Source organism: Agelaius tricolor, unplaced genomic scaffold (assembly GCF_023055355.1).
Source record: "Agelaius tricolor isolate 1412-34295 unplaced genomic scaffold, bAgeTri1.0.p SCAF_175, whole genome shotgun sequence".
NCBI classification, from domain to species: Eukaryota; Metazoa; Chordata; class Aves; order Passeriformes; family Icteridae; genus Agelaius; species Agelaius tricolor.
Window position 1 is genome coordinate 1 of NW_027269435.1, and position 25,455 is coordinate 25,455.

Consider the following 25,455-nt stretch of genomic DNA (forward strand, 5'->3'; position numbering starts at 1 on the left):
AGGGGGCGGGGCCTGCGGGGGGGGCGGGTTCGGCCGCGGTGGGGGGAGGGGCGGTCTGGGGCGGGGCCTCGGGCGGGGCCTCGGAGGAGGAGGAGGAGGAGGAGGAGGAAGAGGAGGAGGAGGAGGAAGAAGAGGAGGAAGAGGAGGAGGAAGAGGAGGAGGAGGAGGAGGAGGAAGAGGAGGAGGAGCTGGAGGAGGAGGAGGAAGAGGAAGAGGAGGAGGAGGAGGAGGAGGAGGAGGAGGAGGAGGAAGAGCGGCGCCGCTTGCGCGCGGGCGCCACCACCACCATGGCGGCCGCGGGGGGCGTGGCCTCGGCGGGGGCGGAGCCTTCGGGCGCCGCGGGGACTCCGGGAGGCGGCTCCGGGGCTCCGGGGGCGGGGCCAGCGGCGGAGGCGGAGACGGCGGGGGCGGAGCTTGGGGACCTGCGGGGACAACGGGGTCAGGGGGGACACGGGGGGGGGGCGTGGGGGGGGCAGCTTGGGGACAACGGGAAAGGGTTGGGGGGCACCTTGGGACAATGGACAGGGGTGGGAGGGACCCTTGGGGACAATGGACACAGGTGGGTGACAGCTTGGGGGACACAGGGACCATAATTAGGAGACACCTGGGGACATGGGACAGGCGTTGATGACACTTTGGGGACACGGGGCAGGGGTTGGTGACACCCTTGGCGACACAGGGACAGGGGTGGGAGGGACCCTTGGGGACAGTGGACGGGGGTGGGCGACACCTTGGGGACAAAGGGACACCCTCAGGTACAGGGGACAGGGATGGGAGTGACCCGTGGGGACACGGGGGCAGGGGTTGGGGGCACCTTGGGGACATGGGGACACTGGTGGCAGTGACACCTTGGGGACACAGGGCAGGGGTTGGTGACACCCTTGGGGACATGGGGACACCCTGAGGGACAGGGGACCGGGGTTGGTGGCACCTTGGGGACAATGGACACAGGTGGGTGGCACCTTGGGGACAAAGGGACCATAATTAGGAGACACTTTGGGACATGGGACAGGTGTGGGTGGCACCTTGGGGACACTGGGCAGGGGTTGGTGACACCCTTGGGGACATGGGGACAGTGATGGCAGTGACCCTTGGGGACACCGGGCAGGGGTTGGTGGCACCTTGGGGACACAGGGGTGGCAGTGGCACCTTGGGGACACCGGCGTAACCTGGGGAGGGAATGGATCCCATCCGCACAAAGGGGCGGGGCTTAACTCAGTGGGCGTGGCCTCGTTTCGGGAAGAGAGTTCCTCTTATTTTGCATTAAGGGGCGGGGCTTAATACGGTGGGCGGGGCCGAATCTAAGGAAAGTAATGTGCGCAATTCATGCAAAGGGGCGTGGCCTCAGCCAGTGGGCGTGGCCTAATTGTAGGAAGACAGTTCGTCTTATTTTGCATTAAGGGGTGGGGCCTCAGATGGTGGGCGTGGCCTAATTATAGACGGGGAATTATTATCATCTCTAAGGAGGGGGCGGGGCCTCAGCTGATGGGCGGGGCCTAATTTAGGAAGGGATTTTCCCCCATTGGTGCAATAGGGGCGGGGTTCCATGCAATGGGTGTGGCCAGCGGGGGGGGGGGGGCGTGTCCTTAGTGGGTGGAGCCTAATTTTAGAATGGTAATTAATACAATCTTCATTAGGGGCGGGGGCCTCAGCTGATGGGCGGGGCCTAATTTAGGAAGGGATTTCCCCCCATTGGCGCAATAGGGGCGGGGTTCCATGCAATGGGCGTGGCCAGCGAGAAGGGGGGGGCGTGTCCTTACCCGGTGGGCGGGGCCGGCGAGGGCGGGGCGGAGTCGGAGTCGCTGGAGCTGGAATCGGAGTCGGAGTCGGACGAGGAGGAGGAGGAGGAGGAGGAAGAGGAGGAGGAGGAGGACGAGGACGAGGAGCTCTTGGGCGCGGTGGCGGTGACGTCAGCAGTGACATCAGCAGTGACGTCAGCAGTGACGTCAGCGGCGGGCGGCGGCAAACTGGGAGCACTGGGAGCGCTGGTGTCCATGGGAACGGCGTCGGTGCTGGTCAAACTGGGAGCACTGGTGGCACTGGGAGCCGCTGCTGGGATGGTACTGGGAGCACTGGGAGCCGATGCCATGGTTGTACTGGTGATACTGGGAGCACTGGGAGACGCAGGAAAGGTTGTACTGGTGATACTGGGAGCACTGGGAGACGCAGGCAAGGTCGTACTGGTTGTACTGGGAGCACTGGGAGCCGATGCTATGGTGGTACTGGTGGTACTGGGAGCACTGGGAGCCACAGTCAAGGTCGTACTGGTTGTACTGGTGATACTGGGAGCACTGGGAGCCGCTGCCATGCTGGTACCGGTCATACTGGGAGCACTGGTGACACTGGGAGGCGCCGCCATGGTGGCACTGGCGACACTGGGAGCCACAGCTGTGCCCGTACTGGTGATACTGGGAGCACTGGGAGGAGCCGCCATGGTGGTACTGGTGATACTGGGAGCACTGGGAGCCGATGCCATGGTGGTACTGGTGATACTGGGAGCACTGGGAATGCTCTGAGACGCAGCACTGGTGACACTGGGAGTGACACTGGTGACACTGGGAGCCGCTGCCGTGGTTGTACTGGGAGCACTGGGAGCACCGGTACTGGTCAGACTGGGAGCGCTGGTGGCACTGGGAGCCACGGCCATGCTGGTACTGGTGATACTGGGAGCACTGGGAGCCGCAGCACTGGTCAGACTGGGAGCACTGGGAGCAGCACTGGTCATACTGGGAGCCGCACTGGTCGAACTGGGAGCACTGGGAGCTGCATTGTTCAAACTGGTGACACTTGGAGCAGCCATACTGGTCATACTGGGAGCTGGAGCGCTGTTCAAACTGGCCGTACTGGAGCAGCTGTACTGGTGACACTGGGCGCAGTCATACTGGTCATACTGGTCATACTGGGAGCAGCCATACTGGTGACACTGGGGACCCTCGCAGCGCTGGTGACACTGGTGGCACTGGTGACACTGGGGGGTGGCTCTGGCCGGGGCTGGTGACACTGGGAGCACTGGGAGCCACTGTCGAGGTCGTACTGGTCATACTGGGAGCACTGGGAGCCACTGCTGGAGCCGTACTGGGAGCACTGGGAGCCGCGGCACCGGTGGCACCGGTGGCACTGGGAGTGGCCCTGGTGACAGCGGCAGCAGCAGAGGCCAAACTGGTCCCAGTGGCCAAACTGGTGGCACTGGTGGCCTTGGTGGCAGCTCCATCGTTGCTCAAACTGGTCAGACTGGTGGCACTGGTCATACTGGTCACACTGGTGGCCATACTGGTCATACTGGTGGCCCCAGTGGTGGCCTTGGTGGCCGCCCCCATTGTGGCCATGGCCGTGGCCTTGGCGGTGGCGTCGGCGCTGGCCCTGAGGATGGCGGCGCCCAAGGGACTGACCCCGGCGGGGACAGCGGGGGTGGCCTTGGGGACACCCGAGGGGACGAGGCCAGCAGCCCTGGGGTCACCTGTGGTGGCCTTGGGGACATCTGAGGGGACAAGGCCAGGCTTGGTGTCACCTGTGGTGGCTCCTGTGGTGGCCTTGGGGACATCTGAGGGGACAAGGCCAGGCTTGGTGTCCCCTGTGGTGGCTCCCACAGTGACAATGCCACCCTTGGTGTCCCCCGTGGTGACAATGCCACCCTTGCTGTCCCCTGTGGTGACAATGCCACCCTTGCTGTCCCCCATGGTGGCCTTGGTGACACCGGCAGCGCCGGCCTTGCCCTCGCTGTTGGTGGCGTTGGTGGCCTTGCTGTCCGTCAGTGCCACCCCCACGGTCACTTTGCCACCACCTGCGGCCACCTTGGTGACAGTGGCAGCTTTGGTGACCTTGGGGACATCGAGCGGCGGCGCCACCTTGGCGGTGACACCACCGAGCCTGGCCGGGGTGGCCTTGGTGACAAGGGGGGACACGGGCGGCAGCGCCGAGGCGGCCACGGGTGACGAGGGGAGGCTGAGGCGGGCGGCCGGCAGCAGCGTCCCCAATGTCCCCAGCGATGTCCCCAAGGTGCCACCGGGCGCCCGCGCCAGCGCCCGCGGCAGCCCCGGGGGGTGGCGGTGGCGGCGTCCCCAGCGCTGTCCCCAATGTCCCCAAGCGCGGGGACGGGCGGGACGGGGGACGGGGCCGGGCGGGACGGGGACGGGGCCACCGCAGGTTTGGGCTCGGGGGGTGGCACTGGGGACACTCTGGGGACACTCTGGGGGGTGGCCTTGGGCTCGGGGGGCGGCGCCGGGGACGCTTTGGGGACACTTTGGGGGGTGGCCTTGGGGAGGCTCGGGGGCGTCACCTCCAGCTTGGGGACGGGCGGGGACGGGGACAGCGGCGCTTTGGGGTCACCCGAGGTGGCTTTGGGGTCACCCGAGGTGGCTTTGGGGTCGCCGTTGGCCACTTTGGTGTCACCTGTGACCACTTTGGTGTCACCTGTGACTGCTCTGGTGTCACCTGGTGTCACTTTAGCATCACCTGGTGTCACTTTAGCATCACCTGATGTCACTTTGGCGTCCCCTGCAGCTATTTTGCTGTCACTTGTGGCCGTTTTGCTGTCACCCGCTGCCACTTTGCTGTCACCCGCTGCCACTTTCCCCACTGGTGACACTTTGCTGGCCCCCGGTGACATCCCCGGCGTCCCCTCGGCCACCACGGCCGCCTTCTCGGGTGTCACCGCCGCTGTCCCCTCCGGGGTGGCTTTTGTCCCCTCCGGGGTGGCTTTGGTGCCATCCGGGGTGGCTTTGGTGCCATCAGGGGTGGCTTTGGTGGCCTCCGGGGTGGCTTTGGTGCCATCAGGGGTGGCTTTGGTGGCGCCGCCCTCGGTGCCGGGCGGTGCCGGTTGTGTCCCCCCTATGGGGACCCATTTGGAGGTGGCCGACGCCGCCACCCCCGCTGTCCCCACTGCTGTCCCCACTGCTGTCCCCATCGCTGTCCCCACTGCTGTCCCCACTGCTGTCCCCATCGCTGTCCCCACTGCTGTCCCCATCGCTGTCCCCATCGCTGTCCCCATCGCTGTCCCCATCGCTGTCACCCCCGCCCGTGGCGGCTGCGGCGCCGCCGGGTGCAGCTCGGCCAGGGGGACCCATTTGGGCCGCGCCGGCACCGGGGAGGTGACACCGGCACCGACGGGGGGGGCGTTGGTGACACCGGGGGCGGTGACGGGGGGCGGTGGCGGGGTGGGGGAGGGGCTGTCGCTTTGTCCCCGGCGTCCCCGGGCCGGCGACGCCGATCGGGAGCGGGGCCGCGCGCGTTTCTTGGGCAGCGGCGACGACAGCGAGCGGCTCCTGCGGGACCCGGCCCCGCCCCGGGATTTTCCGGAAGATTCCGAGCGGCTCCTGCGGGTCCCGCCCCCGGCGGCGGCGGCGGCGATCGGGGGACGGGGACGGGGAGCGGGAGCGGCGGCGGGAACGGGAGCGGGAGCGGCGGGGAGGGGAACGGGAGCGGCGGCGGGGAGCGGGAGCGGCGGCGGGAACGGGAGCGGCGACGGGAGCGGGAGCGGCGGAGAGGGGAGCGGGAACGGCGCAGGGAACGGGAGCGGCGGAGGGAGCGGGAACGGCGGAGCGGGGACCGGGATCTCCGGATCGGGGAGCGGGAGCGGCGGATGGAGCGGGGAGCGGCGGATCGGGGACCGGGATCTACGGATGGGGGAGCGGGATCGGCGGATGGAGGAGCGGGAGCGGCGGATCGGGGAGCGGGAGCGGCGGATCGGGGAGCGGGGAGCGGCGGCGGGAGCGGGATCGGGATCGCGAGCGCCCCCAGCGGCGGGAGCGGGAGCGGCGGCGGGAGCGGGAGCGGCGGCGGGAGCGGGAGCGGGAGCGGGGCAGGCGGGCGCTCCCGGACGTGGGGATGCTGTTGGGCAGCGTCAGCGGCGGGGGCAGCCCCGCCAGGCCCGGCCAGCGCAGCGGGGACAGCGAGGAACCGGCGGCACCGGTGCTGGGCGTCCAGAGCGGGGTGCGGGAGCGGGAGCGGCGGCGGCGGGCGCGGGAGCGGCGGGAGCGGGAGCGGGAGCGGGAGCGGCGGTGCCGGGAGCCCCCGCGGGGGAGGCGGCGGCGGGGAGCGGGAGCGGGAGCGGGAACGGGAGCGGGAGCGGCGCAAGGAGGAGGAGGAGGAGGATTGGGGAGGGGGGGGAGGAAGGGCGGGCGGGGTGGGCGGGGGAGGGGCGGCGGAGCGCTTGGGGGGTGGGGGAGGGGTGGGCGAGGAGCGGGGGGAGGGGCCGGCGTTGGCGTTGGCGGTGGGGGAGGGGCTCCTCACGGGCGGCGGCTCCGCGGGGACGCCGGGGGACGGCGGCGGGAGCGGCTCCGGCTGCGGCTCCTGATTGGACGGAAAGGGGGGGAAACGTCAATCAAAGCCCGAGGCTCCTCCCCCTCCTCCCCGCCAGGCCGCGCCCCCCTCCTCCCCCAGGCCCCGCCCCCGGCGCTCACCTGCGGCGGGGGAGGGGCGGCGTGGGCAGGTGAGGCCGAAGGCGGCGGCGGCGCCTCCTCTTCCTCGCGGCGCTGCGGCGGCGCCGGGGTCGGGGTCGGGGCCCCCGTGGCGCTGCGGGACCTGCGGGGGGAGGGGCGTGGCAGAGGGGGGGGGCGGGGCGAGGGGTTGGGTATGGTAATGAGATGGAAATGAGGGGTGGGGGAAAGGGGGGGAGGGGGGGGGGGGGCGGGGCGAGGGGTTGGGTATGGTAATGAGATGGAAATGAGGGGTGGGGGAAAGGGGGGGAGGGGCTCACCTGCTGCGGGAGGAGCCCGAGGATGAGGAGGAGGCGGCCGGGGAGGAAGAGCGCTCCGGCTTCTGCGATTGGCTGGTGGATCTGCGAGGGGGAGGGGCGGAATGTGAGAGGGGGCGGGGCTTAGAGAGAGGGGGCGGGGTTTAAATGGGGGCGGGGCTCACCTCTTGCGTTTCTTCTCCTTGGCCTTGTGCTTGGCCTTGGGGCTGGGAGAGCTGCGGGAGGGGCGGGGACGTCAGCGGGGAGGCCACGCCCACCCCGTGACCACGCCCACTCCCCCGTGACCACGCCCACCCCTCTCCTTACCGGTGCTTTCTCTTCTTGGCCTCCGACTCAGACCTGGAGGAGGGGGAAAGGGGGCGGGGTTTAACGAGGCCACGCCCCTTTATTTTGCGCTCATATAAGCCACGCCCCCTCTCAGATGCGCGTTGGCCACGCCCATTTTTCCATATTAGGAGGTGCTGCCCCTGGTGGCCACGCCCCCTCCATGTGTGGCCACGCCCATTTTCAGCTGAGCGGAGGCCACGCCCCCCGCGCTGTCTGGCCACGCCCCCTCACCTGTGCTTCTTCTTCTTGCTCTTCTTCCTCTCCCCAGAGCGACTGGCGGACCTGGGCAAGGGGAGGGACCAAAATGCCACAAATTCCACCCAAAATCCCGGCCCAAAAATCCGCCAAAAATTCCTTAAATTCCACCCAAAATCTGCCTGAGATTCCTTAAATTCCACCCAAAATTCCACCTGAAATTCCTTAAATTCCACCCAAAATCCCAGCCCAAAATCCGCCTGAAATCCTTTAAATTCCACCCAAAAATTCATCTGAGATTCCTTGAAATTCCACCCAAAAATCCACCTGAAATTCCTTAAATTCTACCCAAAATCCCGGCCCAAAAATCCACCTGAAATTCTTTAAATTCCACCCAAAATCCACCGGAAATCCTTAAATTCCACCCAAAATCCCGGCCCAAAATCCACCTGAAATTCTTGAAATTCCACCCAAAATCCTGTTCCAAAATCTTCCAAATTCCACCCAAAAATTCGCCTGAAATTCTTGAAATTCCACCCAAAATCCCGGCCCAAAACCTGCCTGATATTCCTTAAATTCCACCCAAAAATCCACCGGAAATCCTTGAAATTCCACCCAAAATCCCAGCCCAAAATCCGCCTGAGATTCCTTAAATTCCACCCAAAAATTCATCTGAGATTCCTTGAAATTCCACCCAAAATCCCGGCCCAAAATTCCACCTGAAATTCCTTAAATTCCACCCAAAATCCCAGCCCAAAACCTGCCTGATATTCCTTAAATTCCACCCAAAAATCCACCGGAAATCCTTGAAATTCCACCCAAAATCCCAGCCCAAAATCCCCCAAATTCCACCCAAAATTCCATCCAAAATTCTACCGAAAATTCCACCCGAAATTCCACAAATTCCACCCAAAATTCCCCAATTCTACTCAAAATTCGTGAACTTCCACCCAAAATCTGCCAAATTCCACCTGAAATTATTCGAAATTCTTCCTGAAATTCATCAAGTTCCACCCAAAATCCCCCAAATTCCACCCCAAATCCCCCAAATTTCGCCCAAAATTCCACCTGAAATTCTTTCAATTCTACCCCAAATTCCACCCAAAATTCCCAAGAAAAATCCCCCAAATTCCCTCCCAAAACCCCCCTAAACCTCCCCAAAATTTGCCCCAAACCTCCCAAAATCCCCATAAAAAGCCCCAAATGCCCCAAAATTCACCCCAAGAAGCCCCAAATCCCCCAAAATTCACCCCAAACTTCCCAAAATCCCCCGAAATTTACCCTAAACCTCCCAAAATTTCCCCCCAAGAAGCCCCAAACCTCCCAAAATTCACCCAACTTCCCAAAATCCCCCAAAATGCCCCAAATTCCCCAAAATTCACCCCAAACCTCCCAAAATCCCCCAAAATTCCTCCCAAACCTCCCAAAATTCACCCCAAACCTCCCAAAATGCCCCCAAGAAGCCCCAAATCCCCCAAAATTCCCCCCAAACCTCCCAAAATCCCCCAAAATTTGCCCCAAACCTCCCAAAATCCCCCAAAATCCCCCCAAAGCAGCCCCAAATCTCCCCCAAAACAGCCCCAAAAAAATCCCCCTAAAATCCCAAAAATCCCCCCAAAATCCCCCCAAAAGTGCCAGAATTGCCCCGAATTTCCCAAATTTCCCCCAAATTTCCCAAAATTTCCCAAAATTTCCCAAATTTTCCCAAAATTTCCCCAAATTTCCCACCTGCCCCGATCTTTCTTCTTCTTCTTCTTCTTCTGCTTCGGGGAGGGCGAGCGGGAGCTCAGCTCCTCGGGGGCCGCGCTGGGAACGGGAATTTGGGGAAATTTGGGGATTTTTGGGGCTTTTTGGGGGATTTTTGGGGATTTTTGGGATTTGAGGGGGTTTGGGCTGAATTTGGGGTTTTTTTGGGATTTTTGGGGGGATTTTAGAGGGAGTTTTAGGGGGTTTTGGGGAGAAATTTAGGGGGATTTCAGGGAGGGATTTCGGGGATTTTGGGGGGGGATTCTGGGGTTTTGGGGGAATTTTGGGGGAAATTTGGGGATTTTTGGGATTTGAGGGGGTTTGGGCTGAATTTGGGTTTTTTTGGGGGGGATTTGACAGGGAGTTTTAGGGGAAATTGGGGATTTTGGGGGGGATTTTGGGGGGATTTGGGGATTTTAGGGAGGGATTTGGGGGGATTTTAGGGGGGATTTTAGGGCATTTTGGGGCCATTTAGGGATTTTTGGGGGCTGAATTTTGGGATTTTGGGGGGAATTTTGGGGCTTTTGGGGGATTTTTGGGGGAATTTGGGGCATTTTGGAGGAATTTGGGGGCATTTGGGGATTTTAGGGAGGGATTTTGGGGGGATTTGGGGATTTTAAGGAGGGATTTGGGGGGGATTTTAGGGGGGATTCTGAGATTTTGGGGATTTTAGGGAGGGATTTTGGGGGGGATTTTGGGGGGATTTTGGAGGATTTTAGGGGGGATTTGGGGCTGAACTGGGGGGCATTTGGGGATTTTAGGGGGGGATTTTGGGGGGATTTTTTGGGAATCTTTTATGGGATCTTTATGGGATTTTTATGGGATCTTTTTGTGGTTATTTTTGTTGTTACCTGGGCGGCTCCAGTGGCTCCGGGCCCGGGCTTTGGGGTTGATTCTGGGCAAATTTTTGTGAGATTTTTGTGGCATTTCTATGGGGTTTTTTATGGGATTTCTATGGGATTTCTATGGGATCTTTTTGGGTTTTTTGGGGTTATTTCTGTTGTTACCTGGGCGTCTCTGGGGGCTCCGGGGCCGGGTTTTGGGGGTTTTGGAGTAAATTTTTTGGGATTTCTGTAGGGATTTTTAATGAGATTTTTACGGGATCTTTATGGGATTTTTTTAATGGGATTTTTATGGAATTTCTATGGGATTTTTTGGGGATCTTTCTGGTTATTTCTGTGGTTACCTGGCCGTCTCCGGGGGCTCCGGGGCCGGATTTTGGGGTCGGTTTTGGGGTCGTTTTTGGGGGGATTTTTATGGGATTTCTATGGGATTTCTATGGGATTTTTTGGGGATCTTTTTGGGTTTTTGTGGTGTTTTTGTTGTTACCTGGGCGTCCCCGGGGCCGCATTTTGGGGTCATTTTTGGGGTCGTTTCTGGGGGGATTTTTATGGGATTTTTGTGGGGTTTTTTAATGGGATTTCTATGGGATCTTTGTGGGGTTTTTTATGGGATTTTTTGGGGATCTTTATGGGATTTTTTTATGGGATCTTTGTGGGGTTTTTTGGGGTTACTTGGGCAGCTCCAGGGCCAGGTTTTGGGGTCGATTCTGGGGGAATTTTTGTGGGATTTTTGTGGGGTTTTTTGTGGAATCTTTTTCGGGATTTCTGTAGGGATTTTTTATGGGATCTTTATGGGATTTTTTTGGGGGTTTTTGTGGTTATTTCTGTTGTTACCTGGCCATCTCCGGTGGCTCCGGGGCCGGGTTTTGGGGTCAGTTTTGGGGTCGTTTCTGGGGGTTTTTCTATGGGATTTTTTAATGGGATTTCTATGGGATTTTTTGGGGATCTTTTAGGGTTTTTTGTGGTTATTTCTGTGGTTACCTGGCCGTCTCCTGTGGCTCCGGGGCCGGGTTTTGGGGTCGATTCTGGGGGATTTTTGTGGGGATTTTTATGGGATTTCTATGGAATCTTTTTGGGAATTTTTTGGGTAAATTTCTCAGGATTTTTTGGGGATCTTTTAGGGTTTTTTGTGGTTATTTCTGTGGTTACCTGGCCGTCTCCTGTGGCTCCGGGGCCGGGTTTTGGGGTCAATTTTGCGGGGATTTTTTGGGTAAATTTCTCAGGATTTTTATGGAATTTCTATGGAATTTCTATGGGATTTCTATGGGATTTCTATGGGATTTCTATGGGATTTCTATGGGATTTCTACGGGATTTCTATGGGATTTCTATGGGATCTTTATGGGATTTTTTGGGGATATTTTAGTGGTTATTTCTGTGGTTACCTGGCCGTCTCCGGTGGCTCCGGGGCCGGGTTTTGGGGTCAATTTTGCGGGGATTTTTTGGGTAAATTTCTCAGGATTTTTATGGAATTTCTATGGGATTTCTATGGGATTTTTATGGGATTTCTATGGGGTTTTTATGGGATTTCTATGGGGTTTTTAATGGGATTTCTGTGGTTACCTGGCCGTCTCCGGTGGCTCCGGGGCCGGGTTTTGGGGTCAATTTTGCGGGGATTTTTTGGGTAAATTTCTCAGGATTTTTATGGAATTTCTATGGGATTTCTATGGGATTTCTATGGAATCTTTTATGGGATTTCTATGGGATTTCTATGGGGTTTTTAATGGGATTTCTGTGGTTACCTGGCCGTCTCCGGTGGCTCCAGGGCAGGATTTTGGGTCATTTTTGGGGTTGTTTTTGGGGGGATTTTTATGGGGTTTTTCTATAGGATTTTTATGGGGTTTTTATGGGATATTTTATGGGATTTTTATGAAATCTTTTTGGGTTTTTTTGTGGTTATTTCTGTTGTTACCTGGCCGTCTCCAGTGGCTCTGGGGCCGGGTTTTGGGGTCGTTTTTGGGGTCGTTTCTGGGGGGATTTCTATGGGATTTCTATGGAATCTTTTATGGGATTTCTATGGGATTTTTTATGGAATTTCTATGGGATTTTTTATGGGATTTCTATGGGATTTCTATGGGATTTTTAGTGGTTATTTTCATTGTTACCTGGCCGTCTCCGGGGGCTCCGGGGCCGGGTTTTGGGGTCGATTCTGGGGGATTTTTGTGGGGATTTTTATGGGATTTCTATGGAATCTTTTTGGGAATTTTTTGGGTAAATTTCTCAGGATTTTTTGGAGATCTTTTAGGGTTTTTTAGTGGTTATTTTCATTGTTACCTGGCCGTCTCCTGTGGCTCCGGGGCCGGGTTTTGGGGTCAATTTTGTGGGGATTTTTTGGGTAAATTTCTCAGGATTTTTATGGAATTTCTATGGAATTTCTATGGGATTTCTATGGGATTTCTACGGGATTTCTATGGGATTTCTATGGGATCTTTATGGGATTTTTTGGGGATATTTTAGTGGTTATTTCTGTGGTTACCTGGCCGTCTCCGGTGGCTCCGGGGCCGGGTTTTGGGGTCAATTTTGCGGGGATTTTTTGGGTAAATTTCTCAGGATTTTTATGGAATTTCTATGGGATTTCTATGGGATTTCTATGGAATCTTTTATGGGATTTCTATGGGATTTCTATGGGGTTTTTAATGGGATTTCTGTGGTTACCTGGCCGTCTCCGGTGGCTCCAGGGCAGGATTTTGGGTCATTTTTGGGGTTGTTTTTGGGGGGATTTTTATGGGGTTTTTATGGGATATTTTATGGGATTTTTATGAAATCTTTTTGGGTTTTTTTGTGGTTATTTCTGTTGTTACCTGGCCGTCTCCAGTGGCTCTGGGGCCGGGTTTTGGGGTCGTTTTTGGGGTCGTTTCTGGGGGGATTTCTATGGGGTTTCTATGGAATCTTTTATGGGATTTTTATGAGATTTCTATGGGATTTCTATGGGATTTCTATGGGATTTTTAGTGGTTATTTTCATTGTTACCTGGCCGTCTCCGGGGCCTCCGGGGCCGGGTTTTGGGGTCGTTTCTGGGGGTTTTTCTATGGGATTTTTTTATGGGATTTCTATGGAATCTTTTTGGGGATTTTTTGGGTAAATTTCTCAGGATTTTTTGGGGATCTTTTGGGTTTTTTGTGGTTATTTCTGTGGTTACCTGGCCGTCTCCTGTGGCTCCGGGGCCGGGTTTTGGGGTCAATTTTGTGGGGATTTTTTGGGTAAAATTCTCAGGATTTTTATGGAATTTCTATGGAATTTCTATGGGATTTCTATGGAATCTTTTATGGGATTTCTATGGGATTTCTATGGGGTTTTTAATGGGATTTCTGTGGTTACCTGGCCGTCTCCGGTGGCTCCAGGGCAGGATTTTGGGTCATTTTTGGGGTCGTTTTTGGGGGGATTTTTATGGGGTTTTTCTATGGGATTTTTATGGGGTTTTTATGGGATATTTTATGGGATTTTTATGAAATCTTTTTGGGTTTTTTTGTGGTTATTTCTGTTGTTACCTGGCCGTCTCCAGTGGCTCTGGGGCCGGGTTTTGGGGTCGGTTTTGGGGTCGTTTCTGGGGGGATTTCTATGGGATTTCTATGGAATCTTTTATGGGATTTCTATGGGATTTTTTATGGAATTTCTATGGGATTTTTTATGGGATTTCTATGGGATTTTTCTATGGGATTTCTATGGGATTTTTATGGGATTTCTATGGGATTTTTAGTGGTTATTTTCATTGTTACCTGGCCGTCTCCGGGGGCTCCGGGGCCGGGTTTTGGGGTCGTTTCTGGGGGTTTTTCTATGGGATTTTTTTATGGGATCTTTTATGGGATTTCTATGGGATTTTTTGGGGATCTTTATAGGATTTTTTAGTGGTTATTTTCATTGTTACCTGGCCGTCTCCGGTGGCTCCGGGCCCGGGTTTTGGGGTCGTTTCTGGGGGTTTTTCTATGGGATTTTTTTATGGGATTTCTATGGAATCTTTTTGGGGATTTTTTGGGTAAATTTCTCAGGATTTTTTGGGGATCTTTATAGGATTTTTTAGTGGTTATTTCTGTGGTTACCTGGCCGTCTCCTGTGGCTCCGGGGCCGGGTTTTGGGGTCAATTTTGCGGGGATTTTTTGGGTAAATTTCTCAGGATTTTTATGGAATTTCTATGGAATTTCTATGGGATTTCTATGGGATTTCTATGGGATTTTTTTGTGGTTATTTCTGTGGTTACCTGGCCGTCTCCGGTGGCTCCAGGGCAGGATTTTGGGTCATTTTTGGGGTTGTTTTTGGGGGGATTTTTATGGGGTTTTTATGGGATATTTTATGGGATTTTTATGAAATCTTTTTGGGTTTTTTTGTGGTTATTTCTGTTGTTACCTGGCCGTCTCCAGTGGCTCTGGGGCCGGGTTTTGGGGTCGTTTTTGGGGTCGTTTCTGGGGGGATTTCTATGGGGTTTCTATGGAATCTTTTATGGGATTTTTATGGGATTTTTTATGGAATTTCTATGGGATTTTTTATGGGATTTCTATGGGATTTCTATGGGGTTTTTAATGGGATTTTCATTGTTACCTGGCCGTCTCCGGGGGCTCCGGGGCCGGGTTTTGGGGTCGTTTCTGGGGGTTTTTCTATGGGATTTTTTTATGGGATCTTTTATGGGATTTCTATGGGATTTTTTGGGGATCTTTATAGGATTTTTTTGTGGTTATTTTCATTGTTACCTGGCCGTCTCCGGTGGCTCCGGGGCCGGGTTTTGGGGTCGATTCTGGGGGATTTTTGTGGGGATTTTTATGGGATTTCTATGGAATCTTTTTGGGAATTTTTTGGGTAAATTTCTCAGGATTTTTTGGGGATCTTTTAGGGTTTTTTGTGGTTATTTCTGTGGTTACCTGGCCGTCTCCGGTGGCTCCGGGGCCGGGTTTTGGGGTCAATTTTGCGGGGATTTTTTGGGTAAATTTCTCAGGATTTTTATGGAATTTCTATGGAATTTCTATGGGATTTCTATGGAATCTTTTATGGGATTTCTATGGGGTTTTTAATGGGATTTCTGTGGTTACCTGGCCGTCTCCGGTTGCTCCAGGGCAGGATTTTGGGTCATTTTTGGGGTTGTTTTTGGGGGGATTTTTATGGGGTTTTTCTATGGGATTTTTATGGGGTTTTTATGGGATATTTTATGGGATTTTTATGAAATCTTTTTGGGTTTTTTTGTGGTTATTTCTGTTGTTACCTGGCCGTCGCCAGTGGCTCTGGGGCCGGGTTTTGGGGTCGTTTTTGGGGTCGTTTCTGGGGGGATTTTTATGGGATTTCTATGGAATCTTTTATGGGATTTTTATGGGATTTTTTATGGAATTTCTATGGGATTTTTAGTGGTTATTTTCATTGTTACCTGGCCGTCTCCGGTGGCTCCGGGGCCGGGTTTTGGGGTCGTTTCTGGGGGTTTTTCTATGGGATTTTTTTATGGGATTTCTATGGAATCTTTTTGGGAATTTTTTGGGTAAATTTCTCAGGATTTTTTGGAGATCTTTTAGGGTTTTTTGTGGTTATTTCTGTGGTTACCTGGCCGTCTCCTGTGGCTCTGGGGCCGCCTCCCTCGTGCGCCGGCCGGGCTCGAAGGCGCTGCCGTCCACGTAGGCGTCGCTGATGCCGAAGGCGGCGCGGAGCCGCTCGTTCTTGCGCTCGTTAGCCTCGGCCAGCTGGTGCGTCTCCGTGGCCCTAATTAACGGCAATTAATTAATTTGTTAATTAACGGGGTTAGGGAGGGCAGGGGGGGGCGGGAAACTCCGAAAAATCCCCAAAAAATCCCAAAAAAATCCGAATTTCCTGGGGGGTTTGGGGCCCAAATGCCTCCAAAAGAACTCGGGAGCCACTCCTAAAGGGGTAATTCCTAATTAGTGCTAATTAAGGAGAATTAATTAATTAGGGGAGAGATCTTGGGGTGGTTAATGACCCTAAAACCCCCAATTTCCATCCCCAAATCCTTTTTTTCCCCCTCAAATCACCCCAAAAATTCCCATTTTCCCCCCCCCAAAATTCCCATTTTTCCCCCCAACCCCCTCCCAATGACCCAGAGTTAATTAACGAGCTGCTAATTAATCTCATTAATGACCTCATCTGGTATTAACGGCCCCAAAAACCCCAATTTCCACTGAAACCACCCCAAAAATTCCCATTTTTCCCCCCAAAAATTCCCATTTTCCCTCCCAAAATTCCCATTTTTCTCCCCAAACCCCTTCCCAATTACCAAGATTTAATTAATGAGTCACTAATTAATCTCATTAACGACCTCATCTGATATTAATGATCCCAAAAACCCCAATTTCCCCTTCAAATTACCCCAAAAATTCCCATGTTCCCTCCCCAAAATTCCCATTTTCCCCCCCAAACCCCCTCCCAATTACCCAGAGCTAATTAACGAACACTAATTAACCTAATTAACGACCTCATCTGGAATTAATGGCCCCAAAAACCCCAATTTCCACTGAAATCACCCCAAAAATTCCCATTTTTCCCTCCAAAAATTCCCATTTTTCTCCCCCAAATTCCCATTTCTCTCCCCCAACTCCCTCCCAATTACCTAGACTTAATTAACAAGCACTAGTTAAACTAATTAACCTAATTAGGGACCTTACCTGGGCACTAAACATCCCCAAAAACCCCAATTTCCACTGAAACCACCCCCAAAATTCCCATTTTTGCCCCCCAAAATTTTCCATTTTTGCCCCCCAAACCCCCTCCCAATTACCCAGCGCTAATTAACAAACAATAATTAAACTAATTAACCTAATTAATGACCTTACCTGGGCACTAAACATCCACAAAAAAACCCCAATTTCCACTGAAACCACCCCAAAAATTCCCATTTTTCCCCCCCAAAATTCCCATTTTTCTCCCCCAAACCCCCTCCCAATTACCAGGATTTAATTAACGGGTTGGTAATTAAACTAATTAACCTAATTAGTGACCTCATCTGGTATGAACGATCCCAAAAACCCCAATTTCCATTGAAATCACCCCAAAATTCCCATTTTTCCCTCCCAAAAATTCCCATTTTCCCTCCCAAATTTCCCATTTCCCCCCCCCAACCCCTCCCAATGACCCACAATTAATTAAGGACTCATTAACGAAGCTCATTATGCAAATGAGGCTCTCACGTGGGTTTCTGCTCGGCCTCCCCGGGCCCCTCGTCCTTCTCCAGCAGCATCGAGCGGAACGTGGCCACCTTGGCCTCGATCTCCTCGGCAGAGTAGCTGCAAAATGGGGCAAAAATGGGGGAAAATGGGAAAATTGGGAAAATTGGGGAAAATTGGGAAAATTGGGGAGGGGTCCTGAGGGGGTTAAAGGGGAAGTTGGGGGGGTTTGGGGGAGATTTTGGGGATTTAAAGGGGGAATTTTTGGGGTTTAAAGGGGGAATTTGGGGGGATTTCAGGGGGAAAATTGGGGGGAAAATTGGGGGGAAAATTGGGGGGAATTGGGAAAATTGGGGGGAAATTGGGGGGGATTTGAGGGGGAAAATTGGGGGGAATTTGGGAAAATTGGGGGGACCCCGAATTGGGGAGGGGTCTGAAGGAAATTTGGGGGGAATTTGGGGGGAATTTGGGGGGATTTTGAGGGTTTAAAGGGGGAATTTGGGGGGGATTTTGGGGATTTAAAGGGGGAATTTGGGGGGTTTTAAATGGAGATTTTGGGGGGATTTGAGGGGAAAATGGGAAAATTGGGGGGACCCCGAGATTGGGGAGGGGTCCTGAGGGGGTTTGGGGGAGATTTTGGGGGAAATCTGGGGGTTTAAAGGGGGAATTTGGGGGGGATTTGTGGGGGAAAATTGGGTGAAAATTGGGGGAAAATTGGGGGGAGGAATTTGGGAAAATTGGGGGGAAAAATTGGGGGAGAAATGGGGGGAATTTGGGGGGAATTTGGGAAAATTGGGGGAAAATTGGGGGGAAAATTGGGAAAATTGGGGGGAAAATGGGAAAATTGGGGGAAATTGGGGGGAAAATGGGAAAATTGGGGGGAAATAGGGAAAATTGGGGGAAAATTAGGGGGAAAATGGGAAAATTGGGGGGAAATTGGGGGGAAAATGGGAAAATTGGGGGGACCCCAAATTTGGGAGGGGTCTGAAGGAAATTTTGGGGGGTTTAGGGGAAATTTGGGGGTTTAAAGGGGGAATTTGGGGGGGATTTTGGGGGTTGAAATGGAAAAATTGGGGGGAAAATGGGAAAATTGGGGGGACCCCTAAATTGGGGAGGGGTCCTGAGGGGGTTTGGGGGGAATTTCAGGGGGTGTGGGGAAAATTTGGAGGTTTAAAGGGGGAATTTGGGGGGGATTTTGGGGATTTAAAGGGGGAATTTGGGGGGTTTTAAATGGAGATTTTGGGGGCATTTGGGAGGGAAAATGGGAAAATTGGGGGGAAAATGGGAAAATTGGAGGGAGGAATTTGGGAAAATTGGGGGGAAAAATTGGGGGGATTTTGGGGGAAATTTGGGGGTTTAAAGGGGGAATTTGGGTGGGTTTAGGGGGGGATTTGATAGGAATTTGTGGGGTTTGGGGAGATTTTTTGGGTGTTTTAGGACCATTTTTGGCGTGTTTTTAGCGCCATTTTTGGGTGTTTTGAGGCCATTTTTGGGTCTTTATTCCAGGCTGTTTTGGGGGTTTTTGGGGCTATTTTTGGGACCATTTTGGGATATTCTGGGCTCTTTCTTCCAGGCTATTTTGGGGACATTTTGGGACCATTTTGGGGGCTACTTTTGAGTATTTTGGGCTCTTTTCTCCAGGCTATTTTGGGGCTGTTTCAGCCCATTTTGGGCTCTTTCTTCCAGGCTCTTTTGGGGCTGTTTCAGCCCATTTTGGGGCCATTCCCAGCTCACCCCTGCTCCTCCATGAGCTCACCCAGCTCCAGGCATTTCACTGACAATTCCTGGGTATTTTGGGGCTACTTTTGGGACCATTTTGGGATATTTTGGCTCTTTTTTCAATGCTATTTTGGGGCTGTTTCAGCCCATTTTTGGGACCATTTTGGGGCCATTTTTGCCTCTTTTCTCCAGGCTATTTTGGGGCTGTTTCAGCCCATTTTGGGCTCTTTTCTCCAGGCTATTTTGGGGCAGTTTCAGCCCATTTTGGGCACATTTCTCCAGGCTATTTTGGGGCTGTTTCAGCCCATTTTGTCTCTTTCTCCCAGGCTATTTTGGGGCAGTTTCAGCCCATTTTGGGGCCATTCCCAGCTCACCCCTGCTCCTCCATGAGCTCGGCCAGCTCCAGGCATTTCAGCTCCACCCTCCTCTTGCGCTGGTGGTCGAGGATGTCGGCGTTGGGTTTCTTGGCCAGGGCTGCCTCCAACCTCTTCAGCTCCTCCTCGCCGGGGGGGGGGTCCCCGCCCGCCCCCCCTTTCTTGGGCCGCAGGGCCGAGAGGTTGCGCTGGACGTAGCCGTTGGTGCCGCTGCCCCGCGGCGTCGGCAGCCCGATCCCATTGTACATCCCAGCGCTGGGAACGGGGCGGTCAGGGCCCCCCAGAACCCCTGATCCTATAGCCCCAAACCCCTGTGATCCTATAGACCCAAATCCCTGAAATCCCCGTGTTCCTATGGCCCCAGATCCCCCCGTTCCTACAGCCCGATCCCATTGTACATCCCAGCGCTGGGAACGGGGCGGTCAGGGCCCCCCAAATCCCCTGATCCTATAGCCCCAAACCCCTGTGCCCCAAATCCCTGAAATCCCTGTGCCCCAAATCCCTGAGATCCCATTGTTCCTACAGCCCGATCCCATTGTACATCCCAGCGCTGGGAACGGGGCGGTCAGGGCCCCCCAAATCCCCCTGATCCTATAGCCCCAAACCCCTGTGATCCTATAGCCCCAAACCCCTGTGATCCTATAGCCCCAAATCCCTGAGATCCCATTGTTCCTACAGCCCGATCCCATTGTACATCCCAGCGCTGGGAACGGGGCGGTCAGGGCCCCCCAAATCCCCTGATCCTATAGCCCCAAATCCCTGAAATCCCCGTGTTCCTATGGCCCCAGATCCCCCCGTTCCTACAGCCCAATCCCATCGTACATCCCAGCACTGGGAATGGGGCAGTCAGGGCCCCCCAAATCCCCCAGAACCCCTGATCCTATAGCCCCAAATCCCTGAAACCCCTGTGTCCCAAATCCCTGAAATCCCTGTGTTCCTATAGCCCCAAATCCCTGAGATCTTATTGTTCCTACAGCCCGATCCCATTGTACATCCCAGCGCTGGGAACGGGGCGGTCAGGGCCCCCCAAATCCCCTGATCCTACAGCCCCAAATCCCCCAAATCCCCCTGATCCTATAGCCCCAAACCCCCCAAATCCCCTGATCCTACAGCCCCAAACCCCCCAAATCCCCCTGATCCTATAGCCCCAAACCCCTGTGATCCTATGGCCCCAAATCCCTGAGATCCCATTGTTCCTACAGCCCGATCCCATTGTACATCCCAGTGCTGGGAATGGGGCGGTCAGGGCCCCCCAAATCCCCCAGAACCCCTGATCCTACAGCCCCAAACCCCTGTGATCCTATAGCCCCAGATCCCCCTGATCCTATAGGCCCAAATCCCTGAGATCCCCCCGTTCCTACAGCCCGATCCCATTGTACATCCCAGCGCTGGGAACGGGGCGGTCAGGGCCCCCCAAATCCCCCAGAACCCCCAGGTCCCTGTGTCCCAAACCCCTGTGCCCCAAATCCCTGAAATCCCCGTGTTCCTATGGCCCCAAATCCCTGAGATCCCATTGTTCCTACAGCCCGATCCCATTGTACATCCCAGCGCTGGGAACGGGGCGGTCAGGGCCCCCCAAATCCCCCAGGTCCCTGTGTCCCAAATCCCCCTGATCCTATAGCCCCAAATCCCTGAAATCCCCGTGTTCCTATAGCCCCAAATCCCCCCATTCCTACAGCCCGATCCCATTGTACATCCCAGCGCTGGGAACGGGGCGGTCAGGGGCCCCCAAATCCCCCAGAACCCCTGATCCTATAGCCCCAAACCCCTGAAACCCCTGTGCCCCAAATCCCTGAAATCCCCGTGTTCCTATAGCCCCAAATCCCTGAGATCCCATTGTTCCTACAGCCCGATCCCATTGTACATCCCAGTGCTGGGAATGGGGCGGTCAGGGCCCCCCAAATCCCCCAGAACCCCTGATCCTATAGCCCCAAATCCCTGTGATCCTATAGCCCCAAATCCCCTTGTTCCTATAGCCCCAAATCCCCCCGATCCCATCGTACATCCCAGCGCTGGGAACGGGGCGGTCAGGGCCCCCCAAATCCCCCAGAACCCCTGATCCTATAGCCCCAAATCCCTGAAACCCCTGTGTCCCAAATCCCTGCAATCCCCATGTTCCTATAGCCCCAAATCCCTGAAATCCCCCCACTCCTATAGCCTCAAATCGCCCTTTTCCTATAGGGCAAAATTCCTCACATCCCCTTGTTCCTATAGCCCCAAATCCCTGAAATCCCTGTGCCAAAAATCCCTAAAATCCTCCCATTCCTAAGGGCCCAAATCCCTGAGATCCCTGGGCCCCAAATCCCCCAAACCCCCCTCGTTCCTACAGCCCCAAATCCTCCAAAACCCTCCAATCCTACAACCCCAAATCCTCCCCTAAAACCAGCCCCAAACTCCTGAAATCCCCCAAGTCCTACAGCTCCAAACACCCCTGTTCCTACAGCCCCAAATCCCCCAAATCCTGCCCCAAAACCAGCCCCAAATCCCCCTGTTCCTACGGCCCCAAATCCCTGAAATCCCCCAAATCCTACAGCTCCAAACACCCCTGTTCCTACAGCCCCAAATCCCCCAAATCCTGCCCCAAATCCCCCTGTTCCTACAGCCCCAAATTCCCCAAATTTCACTGATCCTATAGCCCCAAATTCCCACATTCCTACAGTCCCAAATCCCCCAAATCCTTCCCCAAAACCAGCCCCAAATTCTCCAAAATTCCCCTTTCCTACAACCCCAAATTCCCCCAATCCTACAGCCCCAAATTCCCCTGATCCTATATCCCCAAATCCCCCAAATCCTGTTCCAAAATCCCCCAAATCCCCCTTTCCTATAACCCCAAATTCCCCCATTCCTACAGCCCCAAATTCCCCTGATCCTATATCCCCAAATCCCCCAAATTCTGTTCCAAAATCCCCCAAATCCCCCAAATCCTATAACCCCAAATTCCCCCATTCCTACAGTCCCAAATCCCCCAAATCCTTCCCCAAAACCAGCCCCAAATTCCCCCAAATCCTCCCCTCACTGACCCCAAATCCTCCCCTCCCCTTTTCCCCCAAATTCCCCCCACACCATAAAAAAACCCTTTTATAACCCAAAATCCCCTCTTTGCTCCTTAAAATTCACATTTTTCTACGTTAATTCTCACTTTATAACCAAAAATCCCCGTTTTTCTCCTCAAAATTCCCACTTTCCTACATAAATCCCTACTTTTTAACCCAAAATCCCCATTTTTCTCCTCAAAATTCCCATTTTCCTACATAAATCCCCACTTTTTAACCCAAAATCCCCATTTTTCTCCTCTAAGTTCCCATTTTCCTTAATAAATCCCCACTTTTTTACCCAAATTCCCACTTTCCTCCTCAAAATTCCCATTTTCCCTCACTAACTCCCCAAAACTCTCTTAAAATTCCCCTAAAATTCCATTTTTCACATCAAAACTTCCTCAAACGTCATTTTTTACCTCAAAACTCGTTGATCCTTCCAAAAATCCTCACTTTTTCCCTCACAAATCTCATCAAATCCTTTTTTCCCCTCAGTAAATCTGTTTTCCACTCAAATCACCCCAAAATAAATTATTTTCCCTTAAAATCCGATTTTTTTTGCCCTTTTCCTCTCAAATCCCCTCTTTTCCCCTCAAATCCCCCAAAAAAGCCGATTTTTCTCTCAAAATTTCACTTTTCTCCCTCATAACTTCCCCAAAAATGCTTTTTTCTCCCCAAAATCCCTCGTGTTCCCTTCAGAACCGTCCCAAAAACCAAATTTCCCCTCACAACTCCCACAAAAACGCTTTTTCCACACAAAAATCACAATTTCCCTACTCACAATCATCTCCCACTCCCTAAACTCCATAAAACTTCCCAAAATTACATTTTTATGGCCAAAACTCACAAAAAAATCAATTCTTTCCTCAGAACTCTCCCCCAAATTCACTTTTCCCCTCAAAACTCTCAAAAACGCCACTTTTGCCCTCAAATCTCCACAAAAATCCACTTTTTTTACCTCAGGTTTCCCCCAAATTCCTTTTTCCCCCTCACAACTTTTAATTCTTTATTTTTCTCCTCATACTCCCCAAAATTCCCCGATTTCCTCCTCAAATCTCACTTTTCTCCCTCAAAATTAATTTCTTAACTCATAAACCCGAATTAAATTTTAAATTTTTACCTCATAAATTTAATTTAATTAAGTTTTTACCTCACAAAATTTAATTAAGTTTTTACCTCACAAACTGAATTTAATTAAGTTTTTACCTCACAAACCTAAATTCCCATTTTTCCCCTTCAAACACCCCGAAAATCCCAGATTTTCCCCCAAAACCACCCCGAGTGCAATTTCTCCCTTCAGAATCCTCCAAACTCCAACTTTCGCTTTAAAACTTAAAATAAATTAAATTTTAACCCCTCAAATCTCTCCTAAAGAACTTTAATTCCCTCAAAACTTATTCAAACCTCGTTTTTCCCCTCACAAAACTTTTTAAAATTCACTTTTTCCCCCACACCGCTTTTTCCCAAAAAATCCCCAATTTTTCCGCTCAAAACTCCTCAAAAAACCAATTTTCCCCTCAAAAACCCCTCACACCTCGAAAAAAAATCCCATTTCCACGGAAAACTCCCTTTTTTACTCACATTCCCATTTTCCTGCACAAATACCCGAAAATTCCCATTTTCCCCTCAAAACTCGCTCCAAACCCGCATTTTCCTCCCTAAAATTCACAATTTTCCCTCAAATTTACCTCAATTCCCATTTTCCCCTCACACTTACCAAAAAATGCCTTTTTTCATCTAAAATCGCCTTCTTTCCACCCGAATCCGCTTTTCCCTCCTCAAACCCTCATTTTTCACCCCAAATTCCCATTTTTCCCCTCAAACCGACCCCAAAAATCTGAATTTTACCCCAAGTTTGCTTTTCCCCTCACAAACCTCCCAAAAATCCCCAACTTCCCCTCAAAACTCCCCGAAATCCCAACTTTCCCCTCACGAACCCCAAAATCCCCATTTTTAACTTCGAACCGACCCAAAAATCTGATTTTTACCCCAAATTTTGCTTTTCCCCTCACAAACCTCCCAAAAATCCCCATTTCCCCCTCAAAAATCCCCTTTTTCCCCTCCAAAATCGCCTTTTTCCCCTCAAAACTCCCCGAAAACCCAACTTTCCCCTCACGAACCCCGAAATCCCCATTTTTAACCTCAAATCCCATTTTTTCCCCTCACGACCCCCAAAAATCTCTTTTCACCCCCGAACTCCCATTTTTTCCTCCGTTGCTCCACAATTATCCAGTTTTTCACCCAAAATCTCCATTTCCCCCCTCGAAACCCATTTTATCCCTCACAACTCCGCCGATCTCAACTTTTTACCCCCAATTTCCCCTCAAAAAAATCCCGAAACTTTTTTTAACCGAAACCTTCCCTTTTTCACCCGAAACCCGTTTTTTTTCCCCCCTCCCCCATTTCCCCCCTAAACTTTCACTTTCCCCTTCAAAACTCCTTTTTTACACCCTAACCTTCCCCTTTTTAGCTCAAATTTCCCCTTTTTACCTCAAATTTTCCCCTTTTACCCCAAATTTCCCCTTCCAGCCCCAACCCCCATTTTTTCCCCTCACGCCTCCATTTTGCCCCCGCACCCCCATTTTGCCCCCAAACCCCAACTTTTTGCCCCAATCCCCACTCCCAAACTTCCCCTTTAAATTTTATTTTTCCCCGAATTCCCCATTTTTCACCCCAACCCCGTTTCCCCCCCCTCCCCCTCACGCCACCCCGCCCTTCCCCCCTCACGATCCCGCCAAGGCCGCGCGGGCCTCGCCCCTCCCCCCCCGTTCCGCCGCCCCCCGATGCCCCCCAGACCCTCCCCCCGCGTTCCCCCCGAGCCTCACCTGTTCCTCTATCGCCGACAGCTCCGCTCTATCGCGACAGAACCCTCGCGATCCCTACGCGGCCTCGCCGCCGAGCGGAGCAGACGCTGAGGCGACGCCACGCGCGCCCCCGCCTCCACTTCCGCTGCGAGCGCATGCGCGGCCGCGGGGGCTGACGGGGCTGGTAGTCCGTTAGCTCCGCCCCTTCCGTTAACGGCAGGGGGTGGAGACTTCAGCTCCCGGCGTGCACCGCGGAGCGCCGCCATCTTCTGCCTCCGCTGCGGCGCGGTGCACGCCGGGAGTTGTAGTCATTTAGCGACAACATTAATGGGTTAATAACGACGGTTGGACTACGACTCCCGGCGTGCACCGCGCGCGGCCGCCATCTTGTGACAACCACAACCCGCCGCCCTGAGCGGGGTCCTCCGAGCCGCTAGAGGGCGCAAGGAACACCCGAGGGTTTTAACCCCGAAAAATGCGAATTTCGGGGGTTTTTTTCACGATAAAAACGTGGAATTCGGGGCGTTTCCCCACCAAAGGGGCGGGGGTTGGGTGGGTTCCCTGCGGGGGGCGGAGCTACGCCGGTTGTGCTTCGTAAAGAGGCGAAATTGGGGGGGGGTTACTCCACAGATGGG

At 53.5% G+C, this 25,455-nt stretch overlaps 1 protein-coding gene across 4 annotated transcripts; it reads right to left on the reverse strand.

Annotated features, from left to right (window-relative positions):
• Nucleotides 1-5,004: 5,004 nt before the first annotated feature.
• Nucleotides 5,005-25,025, reverse strand: LOC139587077 (serine/arginine repetitive matrix protein 2-like). 4 transcript variants are annotated; one of them, XM_071420936.1, is made up of 11 exons: nucleotides 24,842-25,025; nucleotides 18,982-19,142; nucleotides 16,913-17,008; nucleotides 15,318-15,473; nucleotides 8,942-9,019; nucleotides 7,250-7,300; nucleotides 6,998-7,030; nucleotides 6,856-6,906; nucleotides 6,695-6,775; nucleotides 6,399-6,519; nucleotides 5,005-6,288 (listed from the first exon to the last, which is right to left on the reverse strand). In XM_071420936.1, exons 2-11 carry the CDS (start codon nucleotides 18,993-18,995, stop codon nucleotides 5,005-5,007), a joined length of 1,965 nt encoding a protein of 654 aa, XP_071277037.1. In that variant the 5' UTR covers nucleotides 18,996-19,142; nucleotides 24,842-25,025. The 4 variants fall into 4 exon arrangements, with proteins under 4 accessions (XP_071277037.1, XP_071277036.1, XP_071277035.1 ...); XM_071420935.1 differs by having other exon boundaries at nucleotides 18,982-19,169; XM_071420934.1 differs by having other exon boundaries at nucleotides 18,982-19,236.
• Between the last annotated feature and the right edge of the window lie 430 nt (nucleotides 25,026-25,455).

Excerpts from the sequence above, each read along its gene's own strand:
- LOC139587077 (XM_071420934.1), bottom strand. The coding sequence starts at position 19,229 with ATGTACAATGGGATCGGGCTGCCGACGCCGCGGGGCAGCGGCACCAAC. Across the intron at positions 6,907-6,997 it reads GCCAAGAAGAGAAAGCACCG|CTCTCCCAGCCCCAAGGCCA; the intron begins GTAAGGAGAGGG and ends CCCCTCCCGCAG. Across the intron at positions 6,289-6,398 it reads CCGCCCCTCCCCCGCCGCAG|GAGCCGCAGCCGGAGCCGCT; the intron begins GTGAGCGCCGGG and ends CCGTCCAATCAG.